Below are 23,417 nucleotides of genomic sequence, written 5' to 3'. Positions count from 1 at the left end.
CTAGGTGTCACACTGCTGCCAATACCCAGGTAGTTCTGAGCTGTCAGTTATTCCCTCACAAGAGAAAAAAACGCAGAGAAGCAATGAGGCTTACAAGCCTGACTCACCGCCTAGGTGGAACACACCATCATCACTCCGCTTCAGCACAACGTGCTCCATGGCTACAGTGATGGGGATAGGGCCTGGGGATGTTGGATAGATGGGGGGGATATCATCCTGCAGGAAGAGAAGGAAACCGTATGATGCGCCCAGCCAGCTCCGGGCAACTTAGATAACACAACCCATCCTGCTACCCATTCAGCTTGAAGCACTTTTATGTTGTTATTTCTCCATAGCTTCTTGCAAAGTATGAAAGTTACAACTGAGTCCCATTCTAGAGTGAAACTGAGGCTCAGATAACCTAATGGCTTGTACATTGTCATGCTCCAAGCCAAAGACAGGGCTAGGGTAACATGGTCTCCTCACTTGAACTCAGGGCTTTCTGACAGCAACACCCATTTATATAGTACTAAAACACTGATGAAGCCCTAGTGGTGCAGTGGTTAGGGGCTCAGCTGCTAATCAAGTGGTCAGCAGTTCAAATCCACCAGCCTCTCCTTGGAAGCCCTATGGGGCAGTTCTACTCTGTTCTATAAGGTTGCTATGAGTTGGGATCGACTCTACGGCAACAGGTTTAGAACACTGACGAAGAATGCTGGTGTGCATTTTCTCACTTGATTCTGACCATATTTTATGGTGGCAAGGGATGAAGTTGACAGCTGTCACTGCCAGAATTTCCTCCTCAATAAAGTCCAGAGGAAAAAAGCAAGGTTCTTCTCACCTTTAGGGTAATCCTGGAGTTCAGGAGCTCAATCTGCATGGGGACCACCACTGGAATCTCCTCATCCTCCAAGAAGGGCCCCAGCCCATTGAGCACCGACGTGAGCAGCTCTAAGTCACAGCCATGAAACAACAAGTGCAGGAAGCCATTCTGTATGGCCAGGGGGGAATGAACAGCTGCACCAGGCCCCACCTCAAAGCGAAGGCCCACAGCTGGCCTGATGTGGCCAGTCTTCGAAGTTGAGGATTCCTGAAAACTTGTTCCTTTGAGAGGAAAGACAGAAGGAAAAGATGTTAACAGCCAGGGACTGTTCTAAGCACTTTACATATACTTACTATTCATAACAATTCTATGCCAAAAGTATTATCGTTATCCCCATCTTATAGATGTAAGAACTAAGGCACAGAGAATAACTTGCCCATATTTATACAACTAGAAAATAGCAAGGCTAAGATTTGAACCCAAGCAAAGTCAATGGACTTAGCCACATTAGTGTAATGCCACTCAAGGTAGAAGGGAGATTAAGGGGTAATAAAAAGCTGGCCTTGCTATGAATGAGGTGCTGGGCTAATCGCCAAGGGAAAGCTCTTAAAATATAGGACCTTCACTTAAATGCTAGCAGGCAGCCATCTAAGATGCATCGATTGGTCTCAACCCACCTGGAGCAAAGATGAATGAAGAACACCAAAGATACAAGGCAGTTATGGGCCCAGGAGACAGAAAGGGCCATATAAACCAGAGACATCAGCTTGAGACCAGAAGAACTAGGTGGTGCCTGGCTACAACCGACGACTGCCCTGACAGGGAACGAAACAGAGAACCCCTGAGGGAGCAGGAGAGCAGTAGGATGCAGACCTCAAATTCTCGTAAAAAGACCAGGCTTAATGGTCTGACTGAGACTGGAGGGACCCCAGAGGTCATGTTCCCCAGACCTTCTGTTAGCCCAAGACAGGAACCATTCCTGAAGCCAATTTTTCAGACAGGGATTGGACTGGGCTATGGGATAGAAAATGATACTGATGAAGAGTGAGCTTCTTGGATCAAGTAGACACATGAGACTGTGGGCAGCTCCTGTCTGGAGAGGAGATGAGAAGACAGAGCGGGTGAGAAGCTGGCCAAATGGACATGAAAAGAGAGTGGAGGGAAGGAGTGTGCTCTCATTCAGGGGAGAGCAACTATGAGTATATAGCAAGGTGTATATAAATTTTTTTATGAGAGACTGATGATTTGTAAACTTTCACTTAAAGCACAATAAGAATTTATATATATATAGGACCTTCAACTCGGCTAAATGTGTATGTTTCTTCCTTTATCAAAGTCTTTGTCTTCTCATCTCTCCCTGATAGAGCCAAGTAGGATCTATACCAACCTCTCCAAAACTCCATAAAGAACAATCCCAGGTATAGCCAAGGATATGGAATAGCGTATATGCTTATGAGACTATGAATTGGTACAACCACTTTGGAAAACAATTTGGTATTATCTGGTAAAGTTGAAGCTGTACCTGTCCTAATGATCTAGAAATTATATCCTCAGGAGTATAACCCTGGAGAAACTCTTGAACATGTGTATCAGGAGACATGAACAAGGTTGTTTATGGCAATGCTATTTGAAATAGCAGAAAAAAGAAAAAGAAACAACTCAAATGCCTGTTCAGAAAAGACTGAAAAGGTAAACACTGGTAATGAGCACAAGCGACCTTTTTAGAGTGATGAAACGTTCCAAAATTGGATTGTGGTGAGTATAACTGCCCCCCGGAGTTCCCAAAGCTATAATCTTTACAGGAACAGACTGCCACATCTTTCTGCAGCAGAACAGCTGTTGGGTTGAAACTGGCAACCTTTTGGTTGGCAGCCAAGCATTTAACCAGTGCTCCACCAGGGCTCCCTGATGTTTCACAGCTCTGTAAATTTACTGAAAATTTATCAAACTGTATACTTAAAATGAAGGCCCTGGTGATGGAATGGTTAAGCGCTTGGCTGCTAACAAAGGTCGGAGATTTGAATCTACCCAGCCACTCCAAAGGAGAAAGACCTGGTGATCTGCTGCCATAAAGATGGCAGCCTAGGAAACCCTATGGGGCAGTTCTACTGTCATATAGGGGCACATGAGTCAGAATCGACAGCATACAACAACAACAACAACATTTAAAATGAGTTTTATACTATGTAAATGATACACCACTAAAGCCATTTTTTAAAAAAGTAAAAAAGGGTATTACTTATACAACAGAATATTATATAGTAGTGAAAATGTGCAGTATAGCTAACTCAATAACAGAAGAATTTCAAGAATGTCATGTTAAGTGAATGAAGCAAGCCACAAAAGAATATAAACTATGATTCTGTTAAGATAAACTCAAGGTGCAGGTGGAAGGGAGGAGAAAAGGAGGCCTCAATATTTAGGGGACACTGAGCTTATATTAAGGATGATGGAAAAAATTGGGAACAGATAAGAGTGATAGTTGAACAACATGATGAACATAATATCACTAAACTGTACATGTGAAGACCGTTGAAATGGCTAATGTTCTGTTACACAGATATATTTACCACATTAAAAAAGAATAATAATTTTAAAACCTCCAAAGCTAAATGGTACATTGATACAAACACATGTAGAAAAATTGTAAAGCAAGGGAATAATACACACAGAATCCAGGCTAGTGATTACCTCTGATGGGTAAGGGACAGAGAAAGATCAGGAGAGGGCCTCCCAGGGACTCCAAAGGTAAAGGCACTGTTCTATTTATTAAGCTAGGTGGTAACTACATGGGCTCAATGTATTGCTATTTTTGTACCTTACATATATTTTATAAGTATCATTTAGTATCTACTTGATATTTTAATAAATAATTTTGAACAAATCATTTAACATGAGTCCAGATTTTTCCTGATCATCTTTTAAAGTATAAATGATCATTTACATCAAAGGACTGATTCTGAGTAACAGGAGTTCCCTGATCAGATACAGTTTTATGTTAGCGGCCACACAAACGAAAAAGTGGATACTGTCCTGTAAAAGTGAAGGAGTGCCAGGGAAGTGAAGGTGGAGAACAGCCAAGTGAAAGCAGGGCCCCAGAAAGAGCTCTGGAGAGCTCCGTGTGGAAAGGAGGCTTCACTGGAGTTCTTTCCATAATGGCTGCTGGAGAAAAGGGCCAAAGGCTTGGCACTCTGGCAGCTGTCCTTAGAACAGTGACAGGCAGAAGTTAAGCTATGGCTGCACCCAGACAAATCCCACCAGCTCTCCTGGAATGCTGCCATCCTCACCTGGGCACTGTCCCTGCAGGAACTGCCAGAGTCCCATGGTACCCAGCTGCTGAAAGGCCAGTTCCTCTGCTTGCAGGGCCACTGTCACATCCTCGCCACGTACCTCAATCCCAAAAGACACCTCATTCACCTTCAGGACTAGAACTGAGACCTGTAAAAGGAGACTCTCTTAGTTCTGAGTCCCAAGCCTACCCTCTGCAGAGAAGAGCAGAGCAGCTTACCGGGTGGAGACTGAGGTCTCCACTGGGTGAGACTGAACTCTTCGCCTCTGGTGACCCCTGGCCATAATTATCCACAATAGGGCTCCCTCGAACGCCAGCATCATCCAAGACATTCTGAGGAGATCCTGGAAGGAGAGATTCTGGACCAGACTCTGCATGAGAAAGGGGACAAAAGTGTTCAAAAGTCAAAAAATCCTGTTCAACAATCAATTGTAAAAACAAAACATTTATGCCATTTATGAGACAACTGGAAATTTGAAGACTAACTGGATATTTGATAAATTTTTTAAATTACTGTTAATTTTTTAAAGTGTGATAATGGTATGTGTTCATACTTGGAAAAAGTCTATACCTTTTAGAGATGCAAAATGAAAATATTTATGGATAAAATTATATTATGTTTGGAATTTGCTTCAAAGTAGATGGGAGGAAGGAAACCGAGCAGAAGTGTGTATGAAACAAGAATGGCTGTGGGTTCTTAGTTGAAGCTAAGTGATGGGTATATAATGATTCATTAGTTGATGCTGTGAACTTCTGCACATATCTGAAATTTCCCACGAGAGGTTATATAATGGCAAAAACAAAATGGGAACCACCATCTGACTTAAAAAAAATAGTGCATTCTCTTATGATCTTTTCATTTTGACACTCTTAAAGGACCATTTAATAAGTTTCTATTTGAATAAGCTGAAAGAACAAGGGTAACTTCCAGAGGTGACTGATTTAACTCCTAAATGTTATTCATTTTATCAGCCAAAAAAAGTTGCTAGTTATTTTCCAACAATAAAATACACAGGTAGGCATAAAAACAGACAACAGGTTGCCAGGAAGAGGGGAACTTGATGACTCAGAAATGTGAATAGCAGTGTAGCATGGAATGTGACCTCACAGAGACTGACATCTTGGAGTCACTGGAAGATCTAGGTTACAAGGGTCCATTGTTAGATGATGGCATGTTGTCTCAGGCAGTCTCTGGTGGAGCCAGTTCCCTGGAATTTACCAAACTCTGTGGCTGGCTGGTGTCTGAATTAAGAGTGCTCTGTAAACTAGACAAAAATGTGCAAGCAACTAACAGCCCGAGTGAAGCTGAAGAATTCCGTCCTGAGCATACCTCATTTTAGAACTAGCAGCTACCAGAATGCTCTGTGTGAATGCTCCTCCGAAAAAAGCTCAAGAAGGAGGCGGCAGTGAGGTCTTTCAAGAGTTGAAAGGCCTATGTATTGCTCTAGGAATGACCAAACCTCCAGCCAATATTAGGGATTGAAAAAAAATTAAAGGAGACATTAGCAAAAGTTTCACCTAATCACATGGGAAAGCCTTTACTGAAGAAGCCAATGGGACCAGCCCACTGGGAAAAGATTGAACCCACTAACCAAGCCATAGCCAATGAATATGAAGTTTGGAGAAAGCTGCTAATAAAAATTTAGCTGTCACTGTGCAGTCCTTTGGCTGATCTGACAGAGCTAAGAGTCAGATAGAAAAATAAGCAAAGTTTTACCAGCCAAAACGCTCAGTCTTATCTCCTAAAAGTACTACTTCTGTTGCCCATCTTTTGGCCACAAGACAAGACTTGTCAAAGATTTTAAGGACAAGCAGTGGCTCCATTAGAGAAAAGACTGCCTGTGCTAGTCATTGATGGGCAAGGTGCCTGACAGAAGTGGTAAACCCAATGAAATTGAACCTCTACCCCCAGAGATGCCACCATGGCAAGATGGCCTCAGCAGTTAGCAGGAGGCCAAGGAGGGAGAGGTAGTTATGAACATTCCTGTATGGATGATAAGGCAGTCATGAACAAGGAGGAGGGAGAGGTAGACATGGTGGCTATGACCACAGTCGTCAAGGGGGAGGAAGAGGAACTAAGTGTCAAGGAAGCTGGACAGATGGAGGGAGTGAAGGAGGAGGTGGCTACCAAGATTGTGGTAACTGGGATTTGGGTTTCCAGCATGGTGGTTATCACGGTGGCCACAGTCGTGGCTATCAAGGCGGTGATTATGGTGGTTTCCAAACAACTTTGTATGCAGGAAGTAGATACCAGGGTGGTAGAGACCAGCAGGACAACAGATACCAAGATGGTGGGCACTGTGGTGATAAGGGCACTGGTCGTAGAGGGAGAGGTGGTTGTGGAGGCTGAGAGAAGGCTGGGGAGGAAGGAGGAGCCAGAGTTATCACCACTTCCAGCACGGAGGTTACCAGTATAATCATTCTGGATTTGGACAGGGAAGACATTATACTAGTTGAGGCTGTAGAACCTTAACATTTTGCTAGAGCTCAAATAATAGAAACTTAGTTTCCAAACTCTGAATCCAGAATCTATTCTGAATTAATGTAACGTCACAGGTGGCCAGCAGATTCCTGCTTGGCATAAGCATTTGCAGGTCATCATTCAGTTCTGCTGGGTTTTTTTTAATGGATTTACATAATGCTGTTTACTTGAAAAACACATACAGCATCTCTCCTTTATATAAAGAATTTTTTTAAAAGGTAATAAAAGTTGCCTTTAATCTTTGACCAGTAGACCAATTCCACAGTCAGTTTCAATATGCAGTTTTGAAAATGAGGATTCTCCTAGATTTTTTTAGATTTACAACTTGGAAACCTTCCTCATATTAGCAATCCACTGATACGTGTTTTGCTAAAAGTATTCTAATATCTATTCTCCAAGCACGGTTTTGCCCCTGGCTGGCTTTTTTATTCTGAGTTATGCCACATCTGCTTCGTGATTGAACTTTTAGGTCTGCTGCTGTTAAACGAGCTGTTCTGCAGATGGCACTCAGTAGCCTTATCCTGTTGATGGAATACTGTACCATATGCTCAACTCCGAAAACCCTGAACATGGCCAAAATCCATAAAGATTATACAAGCAAACCATGTTGTGAACCTATAGTACTTGTAGGCATCCAGTTAGGTATAGCAATTCAATCTGAACTACATCCTCCCAAAACAAGTTCCTCCTTCGACCTTTATTTTACTTGAAATCTGCTAGAAGAAACAGAAACTAAATTTTGTTTTATGCATGAGTTAATACCACTGGCCCAGTAAATACAAGTTAGTTTGCTTTGGGCAGGAGACTCTTTCTGCAATGGGAGAAATGCACTACCTACCAAGTAAGAAGACATACTTTTGCTTCATGCAGGAGGCCCTTTATTATTGCTGCAGAAAAGAAAAGTTTGGCTGAGCTGATGTATTATATTCTCCTTTACTGAAATCTCCATGATGCTTCTTGCTGGGTTTTTGTACACATAAATGCTGTCATAAACATTGAAAGAGGTGTGTTTCGTGTGAAAGGTGAGCAATAAAGTATCTGTACATTCAAAACAAAAAAAGACAACAAACACTGACCAATGACACCAGGCACAAAGCTAATCCTGCTGCTGTGGCTCCACAGCTGTAAGAATCATGCTCTCTCCTTTAGTCTAAGCCTCTTTTTGTGATAAAGGTCATGTACTAACCAATAATCTAGTAGATGTGGGAGAAAGCCAGAGCCACAAATCCATTAAAAAAAAAATCTTTTTTGAGGAGGGCATGGTTTAAGAAAACACGTTTTATCAAGTTGCAGCTCCTTTTGAATCCTGCTGATCTGAATACAGGTAGCAAGACAGCCCTTTTTGGACTTCTGCAATTCTGCCTGGCTCTGCTTCCACTTACCAGCCTCCACGAGCATCACAAAGCCATCACTGCCATCGCTGTCCACTGAAATCTGGTCTTCAGGGCCACTGCTATCCAATGAGACACCATCAAATGACTGCTGAGACACTGTCCTCTTCATGGAGAAAAAGCGGAGTCGGGCGGCACCTCCGCTTACTGGTGCTGTCACCCCCTCATCTGTCTTGGCCATGGGCTCCCTGTTTTAAAAAATAAAACAAAAACCACTTGCTTAGGAGACATATTTGTCCCCACCTCCTTGCAACACCCACCCAGACAGTTCATGTGAACATAAGCACTGACCTCACCTAAAAAAAAAAAGAAAAAGTTTTTTTTTTTTTTCACCTAACACAAATTTTTTTTTTTTTTAACACATAACTATAAAGGGATCATGCCATTTTTCAACCATTGGCTTTTCTGAATCCTTTTATTCCAGCATCTTAAATTGCATAAGCAGCTCTCTCATGTCAACATTAAATGTCAAGGTTATTCAAGATCATTCCATACAGAGAAGACACCAGCTAACTACATCCCCAGAGCTCATGGGTGGCACCTGAAGCCGCCACCCCCATTCATTTCACAAATATATACTGAATAACTTCTGTACACAGGCACCATACTATGCACAGGGCAAAGATGGGGGAGTGGATAAAATGATGACTAAGACAGCACTTATCCTTAAAGAATTCATAACCTCTCAGGAAAAAGTAGACGTACATAAATAACAATACCACATGATAGTATGTCACATATGCCATAAGAGACACATGGGGTCACAGGCCAAAGGCTGGGTATATCAGAGAGGAGAAAGGATGAGGAGAAAGGGATGGCTTTGTGGAAAGAGATGGCACTTGAAGGACTGTGAAAGTAAGAGATAAGGAAGAGGGCATTCCGTAGAGAACAAACAGCGTAAGCAAATGCATGGATGCCAGAAAACAAAAACTATTTTTGGAGACTAGTAAGTAGCTCAGCCTAGGTGGAGTGCAGGTTTCATTAGGGAGAGTAATGGAAGATAAAGTTATGCCAACAGGTATAACACAGTGGGGGAAAAAAACCTTTAAAGAATGTTTAGTCCCATTTTACTCACATTTTACAGATAAAGAAACTAATCCAAGCCTGCAGTTAAAGAGGGATTAACAAAAACTCGTCTCTTAACGTCCCACTAATGCTTTTTTCACATTCCTACATGGGTTACAGCCATATTTTACAGACAGCCCTGAACAAAAGTTTACATACATGAAAATACTTTGAAAACTGTAAAGTGCCATATGGATATAGCATAATAATTGACTATGCCACCCTAAGGAGTTCAAACAAAATTCAGGGGGTATAAGGAAAAAGCCTAAAGGTTTTAGAGTTGGGAAATAACAAGATCATACATACGTTTCAGGACATTTGACCTAGCATTTTGAAATAATCTAGAGAGGAGAAGACTTCCAGTGAGGAAATCAATTAATGGTTTACTAAAATAGTCCTGTCTGTGGGGACTGACAGGAAACACTGATGTGAGAGATCCCTAGAGCAGGGCTCTCAAAGTATGGTCCTGGTCAGAGCAGCAGCATCAAGAGAGGACTGTTAGAAATGCAAATTCTTGGGACCCATCAGACCCACAGGGCCACTATGAGTCTGGACAGCAATGGGTTATCTAGACTTACTGAATGAGGAACTCTGGGAGTGGGGCCCAGCAATCTGTTTTAACAAGCCCTCTGGGCAATTCTGATGCACACTCAGAGAACCACTGCTGCAGGAATTATGCCAAAAAAAAAAATGCCCAGAACCTAACAAATAACTGGAAGAAACAAAAAGCTAAAACGTTGAGCCTGGTTGAGCAAGAGAATGGTGTTACCAAAAGAAGAAAGGCAGGTCTAGGAAGGGGTAGAGAATTTACTCTCATATATGTGAGGTTTGAGGTACCCCTGGGAGATCCACATGGAGCTAATGTCCACTAAATAGTTTTAAATGAAGACCAGGGATTGTTGTTGTTAGGTGCCATCAAGTCAGTTCCAATTCATAGCAACCCCATGTACAACAGAAGGAAATGCTGCCCAGTCCTGCGCCATCCTCACAATTGTTGCTATGTCTGAGCCCATTGTTGCCGCCACCGTGTCAGTCCATCTCGTTGAGGGTCTTCCTCTTTTTTGCTGACCCTCTGCTTTACCACACATGATGTCCTCCTCCAAGGACTGGTTCTTCCTGATAATATGTCTTGCCATTCTCACTTCCAAGGAGCATTCTGGCTGTACTTCTTCCAAGGCAGTCGTGTTCATTCTTCTGGCAATCCACGGCATATTCAATATTCTTCACCAATACCATAATTTAAAGGCATCAATTCTTCTTCAGTCTTCCTTATTTATAGTCTGGCTTTCACAAGCATATGAGGTGACTGAATAAACCATGACTTGAGTCAGGCACACCTTAAGTCCTCAAAGTGACATCTTTGCTTTTCAGCAGATTTGCTCAATGCAATACATCATTTGATTTCTTGACTGCTGCTTCCATGGGTGTTGATTGTGGATTCAAATAAAATGAAAACCTTGACAACTTCAACATTTTCTCCATTTATCATGATGTTGCTTATTGGTCCAGTTGTGAGGATTTTTACTTTCTTTATGCTGAGGTGTAATCTATACTGAGGGCTGTAGTCTTTGATCAGGGGAGGGGAGGGAAATCACAACTGGAAATATAGGCTATAGCAGAAATAAGGAGATGGATAAAATAACCTAGACAGAACAGTAATAGTCTGATAACAAACCTTATGGAAGTTTGGCAAATGTATCAAGAACCTTAAAAATATTTATAGCCCTTGACCCAATAATTCCACTTCTAGGTTTTTATTCTAAAGAAAGATTCAGCTATGCACAATATACACAAAGAGTAATGCTCACAAAAATAAGGATATTTAACACTGCATTAGTTCTACCTGAGAAAAATCAAACAGACTAAATGAACCAAATTGTGGACTGGCTGAATAAATTATGATAGACTACATATGCTAGACTACAACATGCAATTGAAAATCATGTATTCAAATACCTAATGAATGAGAAAATATTCAAAATAAAACATTAAGTGAAAAAAGCAGGATACAATACTATAGAAATAATATAATTCTATTTTTGTAAAAATGATATTTGTGTATACTATATAAGTATATACACATATAAACATTCACACAGACACATAAACATATGTATAAAAATTAGAAGGAACCCAAACATAAATAGTGGCTATCTCTGGATAATATTGTTACAAGTGATTTTTATGTTTTTTTCTTTATTCTGCTCTGTATTTTCTACATTGTCAATACAATGAACATAAATCATTTTTATAATTTAAAAAATAAGAGTTATGACAAAAAGTGATCAGAATATGGAAGCCTAGCCCTGGGGAATATCTACATTTGCAGCATAAAAGGAAGAAGACAGCAGCCAAGGAAAAAGAGAAGACTCCCTCAGAGAAGTGAAAGTAACAGGGTGATGTCACAAATCCTCAGAAAGGTCTGATGAGCAATGCCAGGCACCACAGAGAAGTCCAAGAGAAGACCGACTGAGAAAGGGCCACCACCCTGAGCAGTGAGGAAGTCACTGTTAATGTTTAAAAAGGAGCTTTTATCACACCTTTCTTCTTTATTTTTCACCTCTCCTCTTTTCCCATCTCCCTTACTCTTCTCCATCTAGAAAAGGCAGCACAATTTGGTGATTAGGAGTTCTGGCTTTTAATCCTCACCCCACCACCCACAAGCTGTGTGATCCTGAGCAAGTTCTTTACCTCTCTGAGCCTCAGTTTCCCCATCTGTAAAATGGGGAGAGATATTAGTACCTGGCTTAGAGGGTTTTTATAAGAATTTATTGAGTTAATATTGTAAATATTCAGAACAATGCCTGGTACTTGGAAAGCACTTGATAAATGTTGGCTGGGATTATTATACCATGCAGCCCTTTCAGTTTTCCTCTCTTCTTCCTTTTAAGCTGTCTTTTTTTTTTTTTTTTTTATGCCTAGCAGGTACTAGCAACCAATATGCATTGCTTAGACGCGCTTAAGACAATTCACTTAGACAAAAGCTATAATGCCACTGATCTTCAAATCATGCTTGCTAAACCAGAAGGTGTCCCAGCAAAGATTTTTCTTAGGACCATCATCTCGGGGAACATCTAGCTCAATTGGCATAACATAATTTATATAAAAAAATGTTCTACATTCTACTTTGGTGAGTAGCATCCGGGGTCTTAAAAGCCTGTGAGCAGCCGTCTAGGATAGTCCACTGGTATCACCCCTTCGGAAGCAAAGAAGAATGAAAAAAACTAAAGATACAAGGGAAAGATTACTATCAAGGACTAATGGACCACATCTACCACAGCTTCCACCAGACTGAGTCCAGTACAACTAGATGGTGCCCAGCTACCACCACAGACTACACTGACAAGGATCATGATAGAGGGTCCTGGACACAGGTGGAGAAAAACATAGAACAAAATTCTATCTCGAAAAGAAAGACCAGAGAAGAGGCGGGGCCAAGATGGCGGACTAGGTGGACGCTACCGCGGATCCCCCTTGCAACAAAGACTCGGAAAAAAAAGTGAATCGATCACATACATAACAATCTACGAACTCTGAACAACAAACACAGACTTAGAGACGGAGAACGAACAACTACGGGCAGACAGCGATCGTTTTCAGAACCAGGAGCCAAGGTACCAGGCAGGTGACCTTCGGAGCCCGATCTGGGGCAGAGCCCAGGGGGGCAGATGGCACAGACAAGGGGCCCAGCCCTACCCCCCGAACTCATCCCGGGAGGGAGCCTAGCTGGTTGGCGTGGGCAGCGTAGCAGCGCAGCCGGTGGGAGAAGCACCCGGGAGGCAGTAACTGATCTTGGAGCGGGGAGAGCAGCATCCCAGCTGGGGAGCCGTCCCGCCGGGAGTTTGGCGGGAAGCGGGCGTGGCATGAGCGTGGGGATCAGCTATATTTCCCTAAAGTGACCCCGGGGGCGGGCCCAGACGTTCGTGCGGGCGATGCCCACCCAGTTCGCGCAAGCAGTGCGGCGCACCGGAGGGAGAAGTCCCCGGGAGGAAGTGACTGGTCTCAGAGCAGGGAGAGCAGCGTCCCAGCCGGGGAGCCGTCCCGCTGGGATTTTGGCAAGCGCGGGCAGAGCGTGAACGCAGGAATCAGCTCTATATTCTGAGGTGCTACACTCCTAGCTCTCTGATCCCTCCCCCACCCTCCCCAGACGGCTCCATTAACATCTGAATACCCTGAGCCAGAGGGAGAATTCACATAGGGATCTAACTGCATTTTTTTTTAGCTGATTACCTGGAAAAACTAGTTTCCCAGTGATGGCTCGGAGACAGCAGTCCATATCAAACCACATAAAGAAACAGACCATGACAGCTTCTCCAACCCCCCAAACAAAAGAATCAAAATCTTTCCCAAATGAAGATACAATCCTGGAATTATCAGATACAGAATATAAAAAACTAATTTACAGAATGCTTCAAGACATCACAAATGAAACTAGGCTAACTGCAGAAAAAGCCAAGGAACACACTGATAAAACTGTTGAAGAACTCAAAAAGATTATTCAAGAACATAGTGGAAAAATTAATAAGTTGCAAGAATCCATAGAGAGACAGCATGTAGAAATCCAAAAGATTAACAATAAAATTACAGAATTAGACAACGCAATAGGAAGTCAGAGGAGCAGACTCGAGCAATTAGAATGTAGACTGGGACTTCTGGAGGACCAGGGAATCAACACCAACATAGCTGAAAAAAACTCAGATAAAAGAATTTAAAAAAATGAAGAAACCCTAAGAATCATGTGGGACTCTATCAAGAAGGATAACTTGCGAGTGACTGGAGTCCCAGAACAGGGAGGGGGGACAGAAAACACAGAGAAAATAGTTGAAGAACTCCTGACACAAAAATTCCCTGACATCATGAAAGACAAAAGGATATCTATCCAAGATGCTCATCGAACCCCATTTAAGATTGATCCAAAAAGAAAAACACCAAGACATATTATCATCAAACTTGCCAAAACCAAAGACAAACAGAAAATTTTAAAAGCAGCCAGGGAGAAAAGAAAGGTCTCCTTCAAGGGAGAATCAATAAGATTAAGTTCAGACTACTCAGCAGAAACCATGCAGGCAAGAAGGGAATGGGACGACGTACACAGAGCACTAAAGGAGAAAAACTGCCAACCAAGGATCATATATCCAGCAAAACTCTCTCTGAAATACGAAGGAGAAATTAAGATATTTACAGATAAACACAAGTTTAGAGAATTTGCAAAAACTAAACCAAGACTGCAAGAAATGCTAAAGGAGATTGTTTGGCCTGATGACCAATAATATCAGGTACCAGCACAATACAAGGTCACAAAACAGAACGTCCTGATATCAACGCAACTCAAATAGGGAAAGCACAAAAACAAACAAATTAAGATTAATTCTGAAAAATAAATAAATAAACAAAATAATACACATAACAGGGAATCATGGAAATCAATAGATAAACGATCACAATAATCAAAAAGAGGGACTAAATACAGGAGGCATTGAACTGCCAGATGGAGAGTGATATAAGGCGATATAGAACGATACAAGTTAGGTTTTTACTTAGAAAAATAGGGGTAAATAACAAGGTAACCACAAAAAGGAATATCAATTCCATAACTCAAGAAAAAAGCCAAGAAAAACGTAACGACTCAACTAACATAAAGTTAAACATTATGAAAATGAGGATCTCACAATCTACTAAGAAAACCGTCTCAGCACAAAAAAGTATGTGGAAAAATGAAATGGCCAACAACCCACATGAAAAGGCATCAAAATGACAGCACTAAAAACTTATTTATCTATAATTACGCTGAATATAAATGGACTAAATGCACCAATACAGAGACAGAGAGTCACGGACTGGAGAAAGAAACACGATCCATCTATATGCTGCCTACAAGAGACACACCTTAGACTTAGCAACACAAACAAACTAAAACTCATAGGATGGAAAAAAATATATCAAGCAAATAATAAGCAAAAAAGAAGAGGAGTAGCAATATTAATTTTTGACAAAATAGACTTTAGACTTAAATCCACCACAAAGGATAAAGAAGGACACTATATAATGATAAAAGGGACAACTGATCAGGAAGACATAACCATATTAAATATTTATGCACCCAATAACAGGGCTACAAGATACATAAATCAAATTTTAACAGAATTGAAAAGTGAGATAGACATCTCCACATTTATAGTAGGAGACTTCAACACACCACTTTCGGAGAAGGACAGGACATCCAGTAAGAAGCTCAATAGAGACACGGAAGACCTACTTACAACAATCAACCAACTTGACCTCACTGACTTATACAGAACCCTCCACCCAACTGCTGCAAAATATACTTTTTTTTCTAGCGCACATGGAACATTCTCTAGAATAGACCACATATTAGGTCATAAAACAAATCTTTGCAGAATCCAAAACATCAAAATATTACAAAGCATCTTCTCAGACCACAAGGCAATGAAGCTAGAAATCAATAACAGAAAAATCAGGGAAAAGAAATCAAATACTTGGAAAATGAACAATACCCTCCTGAAAAAAGACTGGGTTATAGAAGACATTAAGGAGGGAATAAGGAAATTCTTAGAAAGCAACGAGAATGAAAATACTTCCTATCAAAACCTCTGGGGCACAGCAAAAGCAGTGCTCAGAGGCCAATTTATATCGATAAATGCACACATACAAAAAGAAGAAAGAGCCAAAATCAGAGAACTGTCCCAACAACTTGAACAAATAGAAAGTGAGCAACAAAAGAACCCATCAGGCACCAGAAGAAAACAAATAATAAAAATTAGAGCTGAACTAAATGAATTAGAGAACAGAAAAACAATTGAAAGAATTAACAAAGCCAAAAGCTGGTTCTTTGAAAAAATTAACAAAATCGATAAACCATTGGCTAGACTGACTAAAGAAATACAGGAAAGGAAACAAATAACCCGAATAAGAAACGAGAAGGACCACATCACAACAGAACCAAATGAAATTAAAAGAATCATATCAGATTATTACGAAAAATTGTACTCTAACAAATTTGCAAACCTAGAAGAAATGGATGAATTCCTGGAAAAACACTACCTACTTAAACTAACACATTCAGAAGTAGAACAACTAAATAGACCCATAACAAAAAAAGAGATTGAAACGGTAATCAAAAAACTCCCAACAAAAAAAAGCCCTGGCCCGGACGGCTTCACTGCAGAGTTCTACCAAACTTTCAGAGAAGAGTTAACACCACTACTACTAAAGGTATTTCAAAGCATAGAAAATGACGGAATACTACCCAACTCATTCTACGAAGCCACCATCTCCCTGATACCAAAACCAGGTAAAGACATTACAAAAAAAGAAAATTACAGACGTATATCCCTCATGAACATAGATGCAAAAATCCTCAACAAAATTCTAGCCAATAGAATTCAACAACACATCAAAAAAATAATTCACCACGATCAAGTGGGATTTATACCAGGTATGCAAGCCTGGTTTAATATCAGAAAAACCATTAATGTAATCCATCACATAAATAAAAAAAAAGACAAAAACCACATGATCTTATCAATTGATGCAGAAAAGGCATTTGACAAAGTCCAACACCCATTTATGATAAAAACTCTCACCAAAATAGGAATTGAAGGAAAATTCCCCAACATAATAAAGGGCATCTATGCAAAGCCAACAGCCAATATCACTCCAAATGGAGAGAACCTGAAAGCATTTCCCTTGAGAACGGGAACCAGACAAGGATGCCCTTTATCACTGCTCTTATTCAACATCGTGCTAGAAGTCCTAGCCAGGGCAATTAGGCTAGACAAAGAAATAAAAGGTATCTGGATTGGCAAGGAGGAAGTAAAATTATCTCTGTTTGCAGATGACATGATCTTATACACAGAAAACCCTAAGGAATCCTCCAGAAAACTACTGAAACTAATAGAAGAGTTTGGCAGAGTCTCAGGTTATAAAATAAACATACAAAAATCACTCGGATTCCTCTACATCAACAAAAAGAACACCGAAGAGGAAATAACCAAATCAATACCATTCACAGTAGCCCCCAAGAAGATAAAATACTTAGGAATAAATCTTACCAAGGATGTAAAAGACCTATACAAAGAAAACTATAAAACTCTGCTACAAGAAATTCAAAAGGACATACTTAAGTGGAAAAACATACCCTGCTCATGGATAGGAAGACTTAACATAGTAAAAATGTCTATTCTACTAAAAGCCATCTATACATATAACGCACTTCCAATCCAAATACCAATGTCATATTTTAAGGGGATAGAGAAACAAATCACTAATTTCATATGGAAGGGAAAGAACCCCCGGATAAGCAAAGCATTACTGAAAAAGAAGAAGAAAGTGGGAGGCCTCACTCTACCTGATTTCAGAACCTATTATACAGCTACAGTAGTCAAAACAGCCTGGTACTGGTACAACAACAGGCACATAGACCAATGGAACAGAATTGAGAACCCAGATATAAATCCATCCATGTATGAGCAGCTGATATTTGACAAAGGACCAGTGTCAGTCAATTGGGGAAATGATAGTCTTTTTAACAAATGGTGCTGGCATAACTGGATATCCATTTGCAAAAGAATGAAACAGGACCCATACCTCACACCATGCACAAAAACTAACTGCAAGTGGACCAAAGACCTAAACATAAAGACTAAAACGATAAAGATCATGGAAGAAAAAATAGGGACAACCCTAGGAGCCCTAATACAGGGCATAAACAGAATACAAAACATTACCAGAAATGATGAAGAGAAACCAGATAACTGGGAGCTCCTAAAAATCAAACACCTATGCTCATCTAAAGACTTCACCAAAAGAGTAAAAAGAACACCTACAGACTGGGAAAGAATATTCAGCTATGACATCTCAGACCAGTGCCTGATCTCTAAAATCTACATGATTCTGTCAAAACTCAACCACAAAAAGACAAACAACCCAATCAAGAAGTGGGCAAAGGATATGAACACACATTTCACTAAAGAAGATATTCAGGCAGCCAACAGACACATGAGAAAATGCTCCCGATCATTAGCCATTAGAGAAATGCAAATTAAAACTACGATGAGATTCCATCTCACACCAACTAGACTGGCATTAATCCAAAAAACACAAAATAATAAATGTTGGAGAGGCTGCAGAGAGATTGGAACTCTCATATACTGCTGGTGGGATTGTAAAATGGTACAACCACTTTGGAAATCCATCTGGCGATATCTTAAACAGTTAGAAATAGAACTACCATACAACCCAGAAATCCCACTCCTCGGAATATACCCTAGAGATACAAGAGCCTTCACACAAACAGATATATGCGCACCCATGTTTATTGCAGCTCTGTTTACAATAGCAAAAAGCTGGAAGCAACCAAGGTGTCCGTCAACGGATGAATGGTAAATAAATTGTGGTATATTCACACAATGGAATACTACGCATCGATAAAGAACAGTGACGAATCTCTGGAACATTTCATAACATGGAGGAATCTGGAAGGCATTATGCTGAGCAAAATGAGTCAGAGGCAAAAGGACAAATATTGTATAAGACCACTATTATAAGATCTTGAGAAATAGAAAAAACGGAGAAGAACACATACTTTTGTGGTTACAAAGGGGGGAGGGAGGGGGGAGGGAGAGGGTTTTTTATTGATCAATTAGTAGATAAGAACTGCTTTGGGTGAAGGGAAAGACAACACTCAATACAAGGAAGGTCATTCTAATTGGACTGGACTAAAAGCAAAGAGGTTTCCGGGATAAAATGAAAGCTTCAAAGGTCAGCGGAGCAGGGGCTGGGGTCTGGGGAACTTGGGTTGAGGGGACTTCTAAGTCAACGGGCAAAACAATTCTAGTATGAAAACATTCTGCATCCCACTTTGAAATGTGGCGTCTGGGGTCCTAAATGCCAACAAGCGGCCATCTAAGATACATCAATTGGTCTCAACCCACCTGGAGCAAAGGCAAAGGAAGAACACCAAGGTCACACGACAACTAAGAACCCAAGAGACAGAAAGGGCCACATGAACCAGAGACCTACATTATCCTGAGACCAGAAGAACTAGTTGGTGCCTGGCCACAATCGATGTCTGCCCTGTCAGGGAGCACAACAGACAACTCCTGAGGGAGCAGGAGACCAATGGGATACAGACCCCAAATTCTCATAAAAAGACCATACTTAATGGTATGACTGCGACTAGAGGAATCCCGGAGGCAATGCTCCCCAGACCTTCTGGTGGCACAGGACAGGAACCATCCCTGAAGACAACTCATCAGGCATGAAAAGGACTGGTCAGCAGGTGGGGGAGAGAGATGCTGATGAAGAGTGAGCTAATTAAATCAGGTGGACACTGGAGAGTGTGTTGGCAACTCTTGACTGGAGGGGGGACGGGAAGATAGAGAGAGAGGGAAGACGGCAAAATTGGCACGAAACGAGAGACTGAAAGGGCTCACTCAATAGGGGGAGAGCAAGTGGCAGAAGGGAGTAAGATGTATGTAAACTTACATGTGACAGACTGATTGGAATGGTAAATGTTCACTTGAAGCTTAATAAAAATTAATTAAAAAAAAAAAAGTTATAGGAAAATGTAAAAAAAAAAAAAAAGAAAGACCAGATTTACTTGCCTCACAGAGACTGGAGAAACCCTGAGAATATGGCCCCCGGACACCCTTTCAGCTCAGTAATGAAGTCACTCCTGAGGTTCACTCTTCAGCCAAAGATTGGACAGGCCATAAAAAAAAAAAAATGAGACTAAAGGGGCACACCAACCCTGGGGCAAGGACTAGAAGGCAGGAGGGGACAGGAAAGCTGGTAATAGGGAACCCAAGGTTGAGAAAAGAGACTGTTGACATGTTGTGGGGTTGTTAACCAATGTCATAAAACAATATGTATACTAACTGATTAATGAGAAACTAGTTTGCTAGTTTGTTCTGTAAACCTTCATCTAAAGTACAATTAAAAACAAAAAGATTTCCCTTAGTCTTCAATATCTTTCCTAAAGCCGTTAGCATCCATGGGAAAATCCATATCTTTCCACTCTTCCGACCACGCACATCTGTTTTGCTGCTTACTCCCTACTGTATCTCCAGTGCCTGTAACACAGCCTGGCACACAGTAAGGGCTTAAAAAGTATTTGTTGCATGAGTAGATGAAACTGATAAGGTGTACCAGTCCCCGCTTTTCTACTTACAAGATACAGGAACCATGCACTCATCTGAAGCCTCAGTTTCCTCAGTTATAAACTGAGGATACAAATACCTATAGTTACCTCCTTGGACTGCTGTGGGGATCAAATCAAACAAAATATTACCTGAAACCCCACTGAAAAGAATAAAATATTGTGCAGATGTTAGGCATGACTATTTAGATACAGCCTATCTTCTGTCAATAACTGTGAATTGGTGGAAGAGGAGATAACCTGACTCTAGGAAGCAATAAATACTGGCTTGGAAACTGCCCAAGAATAGGCTACAATATATGGAGGCATGTGAAAGTCCACGGGATTTTGTGTTATTTTATTGCAATTTCTGGTTCTTCCCTTACCACAGAATTAGATGTAGTCCTGAAAATAAGTCTCTCCAACTAGTATAACCTATAACCTCTAAGTAGCTTGAAAATTCCTCCACTGCCCCATAGGCAGCTCTGAAAACCAGAGGCTTTGCCACATTAATTGGGCCATTTTACCCATCCTCCTAGACTATATGGTGCTTCCCAATCTAAAAGTGCACACAGCCCAACGTTCAGAGCTAGGAGGAAAAGGTGGGGTGACTGAAGGAGGCAGAGAACCACTCACTTGGCTGGGGGCAGGGACAACATTTTGTGCATGGTGGAGGTCATTCGGTCTTTGCCCAGACTGAAGGCATCCTTGGTCAGGGACACAGCTTCCTTAGTGAGGTCCATGGTGGCGTGTAGGGCCTCCTTGGTGGCATCCTTGGTCATGTGAATAGCACTTGACAGCTCCCCCTCAATGTTCTTCAAGGGGATGAGCTCACCTTGTCCATTTACAGCAGTATCTCTCACAGCCGGGGGCTTCAACGCAGCTGGCGAGCTGGATGCTTGGGCTCTGCTCAGTCTCTTGGCCTGGAGGGACTCGACTGCCTCATGGCCCTTCCCTCCCAGCTGCAGTGCAAGTGGACCTGAGTCCTGCAATTCTCCATTACTATGGACAGGCAGTGGCTTATCCTGCGATACATCCAGATTTTCAGTGCCACTATCTTCCAGGACCTTCTTAGGGCTTGCTGGGCCCTGGTCTGAGGAGGCATCAGACTTCAAATCCTGATCCTCTGAAGGGGAGAGCTCTGAATCTATGAGGCTGGTGGTATCTGAACCTGCAGAGTCAGCCTCACCAACCCCAGTGGTAGGATGCATGAGCAGAGCCACTTCAGCGCTGGGGAAGAGGACTCCAATGCAAGCTGTCTGGTCCTGCAGGGGAGTCCCAGTCATGGCCTCTGTATCCTTAGTCAACTGTTCCTGAAGACCCTGCAACACCTCCTTCAGGCGGAGCAGAGCCAAGTACTGGTAGTGGTCAAGCCTCACGCGGACATGGGCAGGGGAGTGTATAAGCATGTGAACATCCGCGGCATCCTCCAGCTCTGTCGGAGGCCCTGTGCTGTCCGCACCATCTCTACCCTCTTGCAGAATCTCCATGACTTCCGTAAGTCCTGACAGGCTTTTCAAATCTTGATCAGTCTTTGACCTCTGATGGGACACAGAATCAGGGACAAGGGCCTCAGAATGGACAGGACTACCAAAGCTGGCTGATGGTTTCAGCCTCCCCTCTGCAGCCAAGAGGCGCTTCCGCGCCTGCGCCTGCTGCCAGCGGAGGGGTAGGCAAGCCCAAATGGACAAGGGGAAGGGGGCCACAAAATTCAAGGTACGGCCTTTGAAGTTCTCTGTTCCCTCAAAGTCCAAGGAGATCTCGGTAAACTGGATGGACCAGAGATCCTGGGAAGCCTTGGGCCTCTGAGGAGGGAGAAGAGTTGGCTGAGGGAGATGGGATTCCAGCTGAAAGGCATGATGCAAAAAAAGCATGTGCAGAAGGCTAAAGCCGCCTGGGGCCTTGGGGAAGTGAACGTAGCTGGGATGAAAGAACTCGCTAGTGGCAAAGCCCCGGAAGAGGTTCTGGAGGTCTACATGGCTACAATGTGGGCCATGACGTGTATTGGTGGCAGTCATGCCTGAGGCAGAGATGACAAGGGCTTGGGGACGATGCAACCCAGCCTGCTCTCTCTTCTCCAGTGGGCAGCTCACCTTTAGAGAGAAAATGAAACAAAATTCAGAATGTTCATCTGAGTATCTTAGCAATGTACCATAAATACACATGTGACAGGCTATTTAGGCTGTGAAACCTTTTTTTCACTTCCATCAAATGGAGAGAGAAGAAACCTGGATTATTGCTGTGTTTACCTATGAGGAAAAAAAATCCCACTCTCTGTCTACCTTCAACCGAAAGGCATCCAGTCGGATGTCCAAGTGTTCATCTTTCTGGCTTGAATCTTCCAGCTTATAGATAGCTTTGAACTGCTCCAAGCTGTGGTATAAATCCAGGCAAAAGAGGTTTCCCCAGAGCAAGCTGACAGGATCCACGGTAAATATTAGACCATTTAACTGAATGTAGAGATTGGGACATGGAACTGGAAAGCAGAGAGAAAAAGAATCACCACGTAGAAAGCATCAGCTACACTCTTTCATTTTATATTAAGGCAATGGTACCCAGTTATACAGGGCAGAGTTTTTGACAAAAGTGCACTAAACTAACTTAAACACCTAAAAATCCTAAAAACAAATGAGAATGTAAGTAGTGGGCCCAAGGCTGACAAATATGAAAAGCACCAGGTGGAGAATAAGAAATGACCAGACCAGATGCTTACCTGGAAGCTCCTGATTATCTGGGAAGTAATACTCTGTAAACTCAATATGAATGGCAGAGCCCTGAGCGGGTAGGTTGTGGAGTTTCCGACTGCAGGAAAGGAGTGTAGACGGTTTCTTACTTGGCTGTCCAGCTGTAGAAACCTAAGCACAATCACAAGTTACTGAGTATCTACAGCAGCACCACAACAGAACTCAATTTCCTTTGAGGAAAGTACGAAAGCCTCTAGTATCTTCCCTAAGTCTGTCACAGGGGAGTTTAGTGCTTTTCACACATATTCTAGGCATTCTCACACCTGCCTAACACTACCCACAAGTTGTCCTCTTTAGTGGGAGGTTTGTAGTAGGGCAGTCAGAGGAAAACTGGGGTCTGAAGTCCTGATCTCAGCAGACATGCTCCAAAGGAAACCAACCAAGTCATCAATCTACTCGGAAAGGAGGGAAACAGCCTCCGGATTCCACAACCTCGCTCTTGCTGTTCCAGCTGTCTTGCAAATGAACCACTCCACCCCTTTCCAA

General features: G+C 42.0%; 1 protein-coding gene and 1 pseudogene across 1 annotated transcript in view; one reads left to right on the top strand and one right to left on the bottom strand.

Annotated features, from left to right (window-relative positions):
- Window positions 1–23,417, bottom strand: part of BLTP3A (bridge-like lipid transfer protein family member 3A) — a 91,609-nt gene that overhangs the window by 601 nt on the left and 67,591 nt on the right. Inside the window, exons 12-19 of the mRNA XM_064284845.1 lie at window positions 22,901–23,042; window positions 22,470–22,663; window positions 20,824–22,280; window positions 7,956–8,152; window positions 4,311–4,462; window positions 4,090–4,240; window positions 821–1,083; window positions 108–216 (exon numbers count right to left, since the gene is read on the bottom strand). Of these exons, the coding sequence (XP_064140915.1) occupies window positions 108–216; window positions 821–1,083; window positions 4,090–4,240; window positions 4,311–4,462; window positions 7,956–8,152; window positions 20,824–22,280; window positions 22,470–22,663; window positions 22,901–23,042 (2,665 nt within the window). The remainder of the gene's footprint in view (window positions 1–107; window positions 217–820; window positions 1,084–4,089; window positions 4,241–4,310; window positions 4,463–7,955; window positions 8,153–20,823; window positions 22,281–22,469; window positions 22,664–22,900; window positions 23,043–23,417) is intronic.
- On the top strand, window positions 5,178–7,962 carry LOC104847003 (protein FAM98A-like; annotated as a pseudogene).

Source organism: Loxodonta africana, chromosome 1, assembly GCF_030014295.1.
Source record: "Loxodonta africana isolate mLoxAfr1 chromosome 1, mLoxAfr1.hap2, whole genome shotgun sequence".
NCBI classification, from domain to species: Eukaryota; Metazoa; Chordata; class Mammalia; order Proboscidea; family Elephantidae; genus Loxodonta; species Loxodonta africana.
Note: the sequence above shows the minus strand (reverse complement) of the source record. Positions and strands in the feature narration are given on the sequence as shown.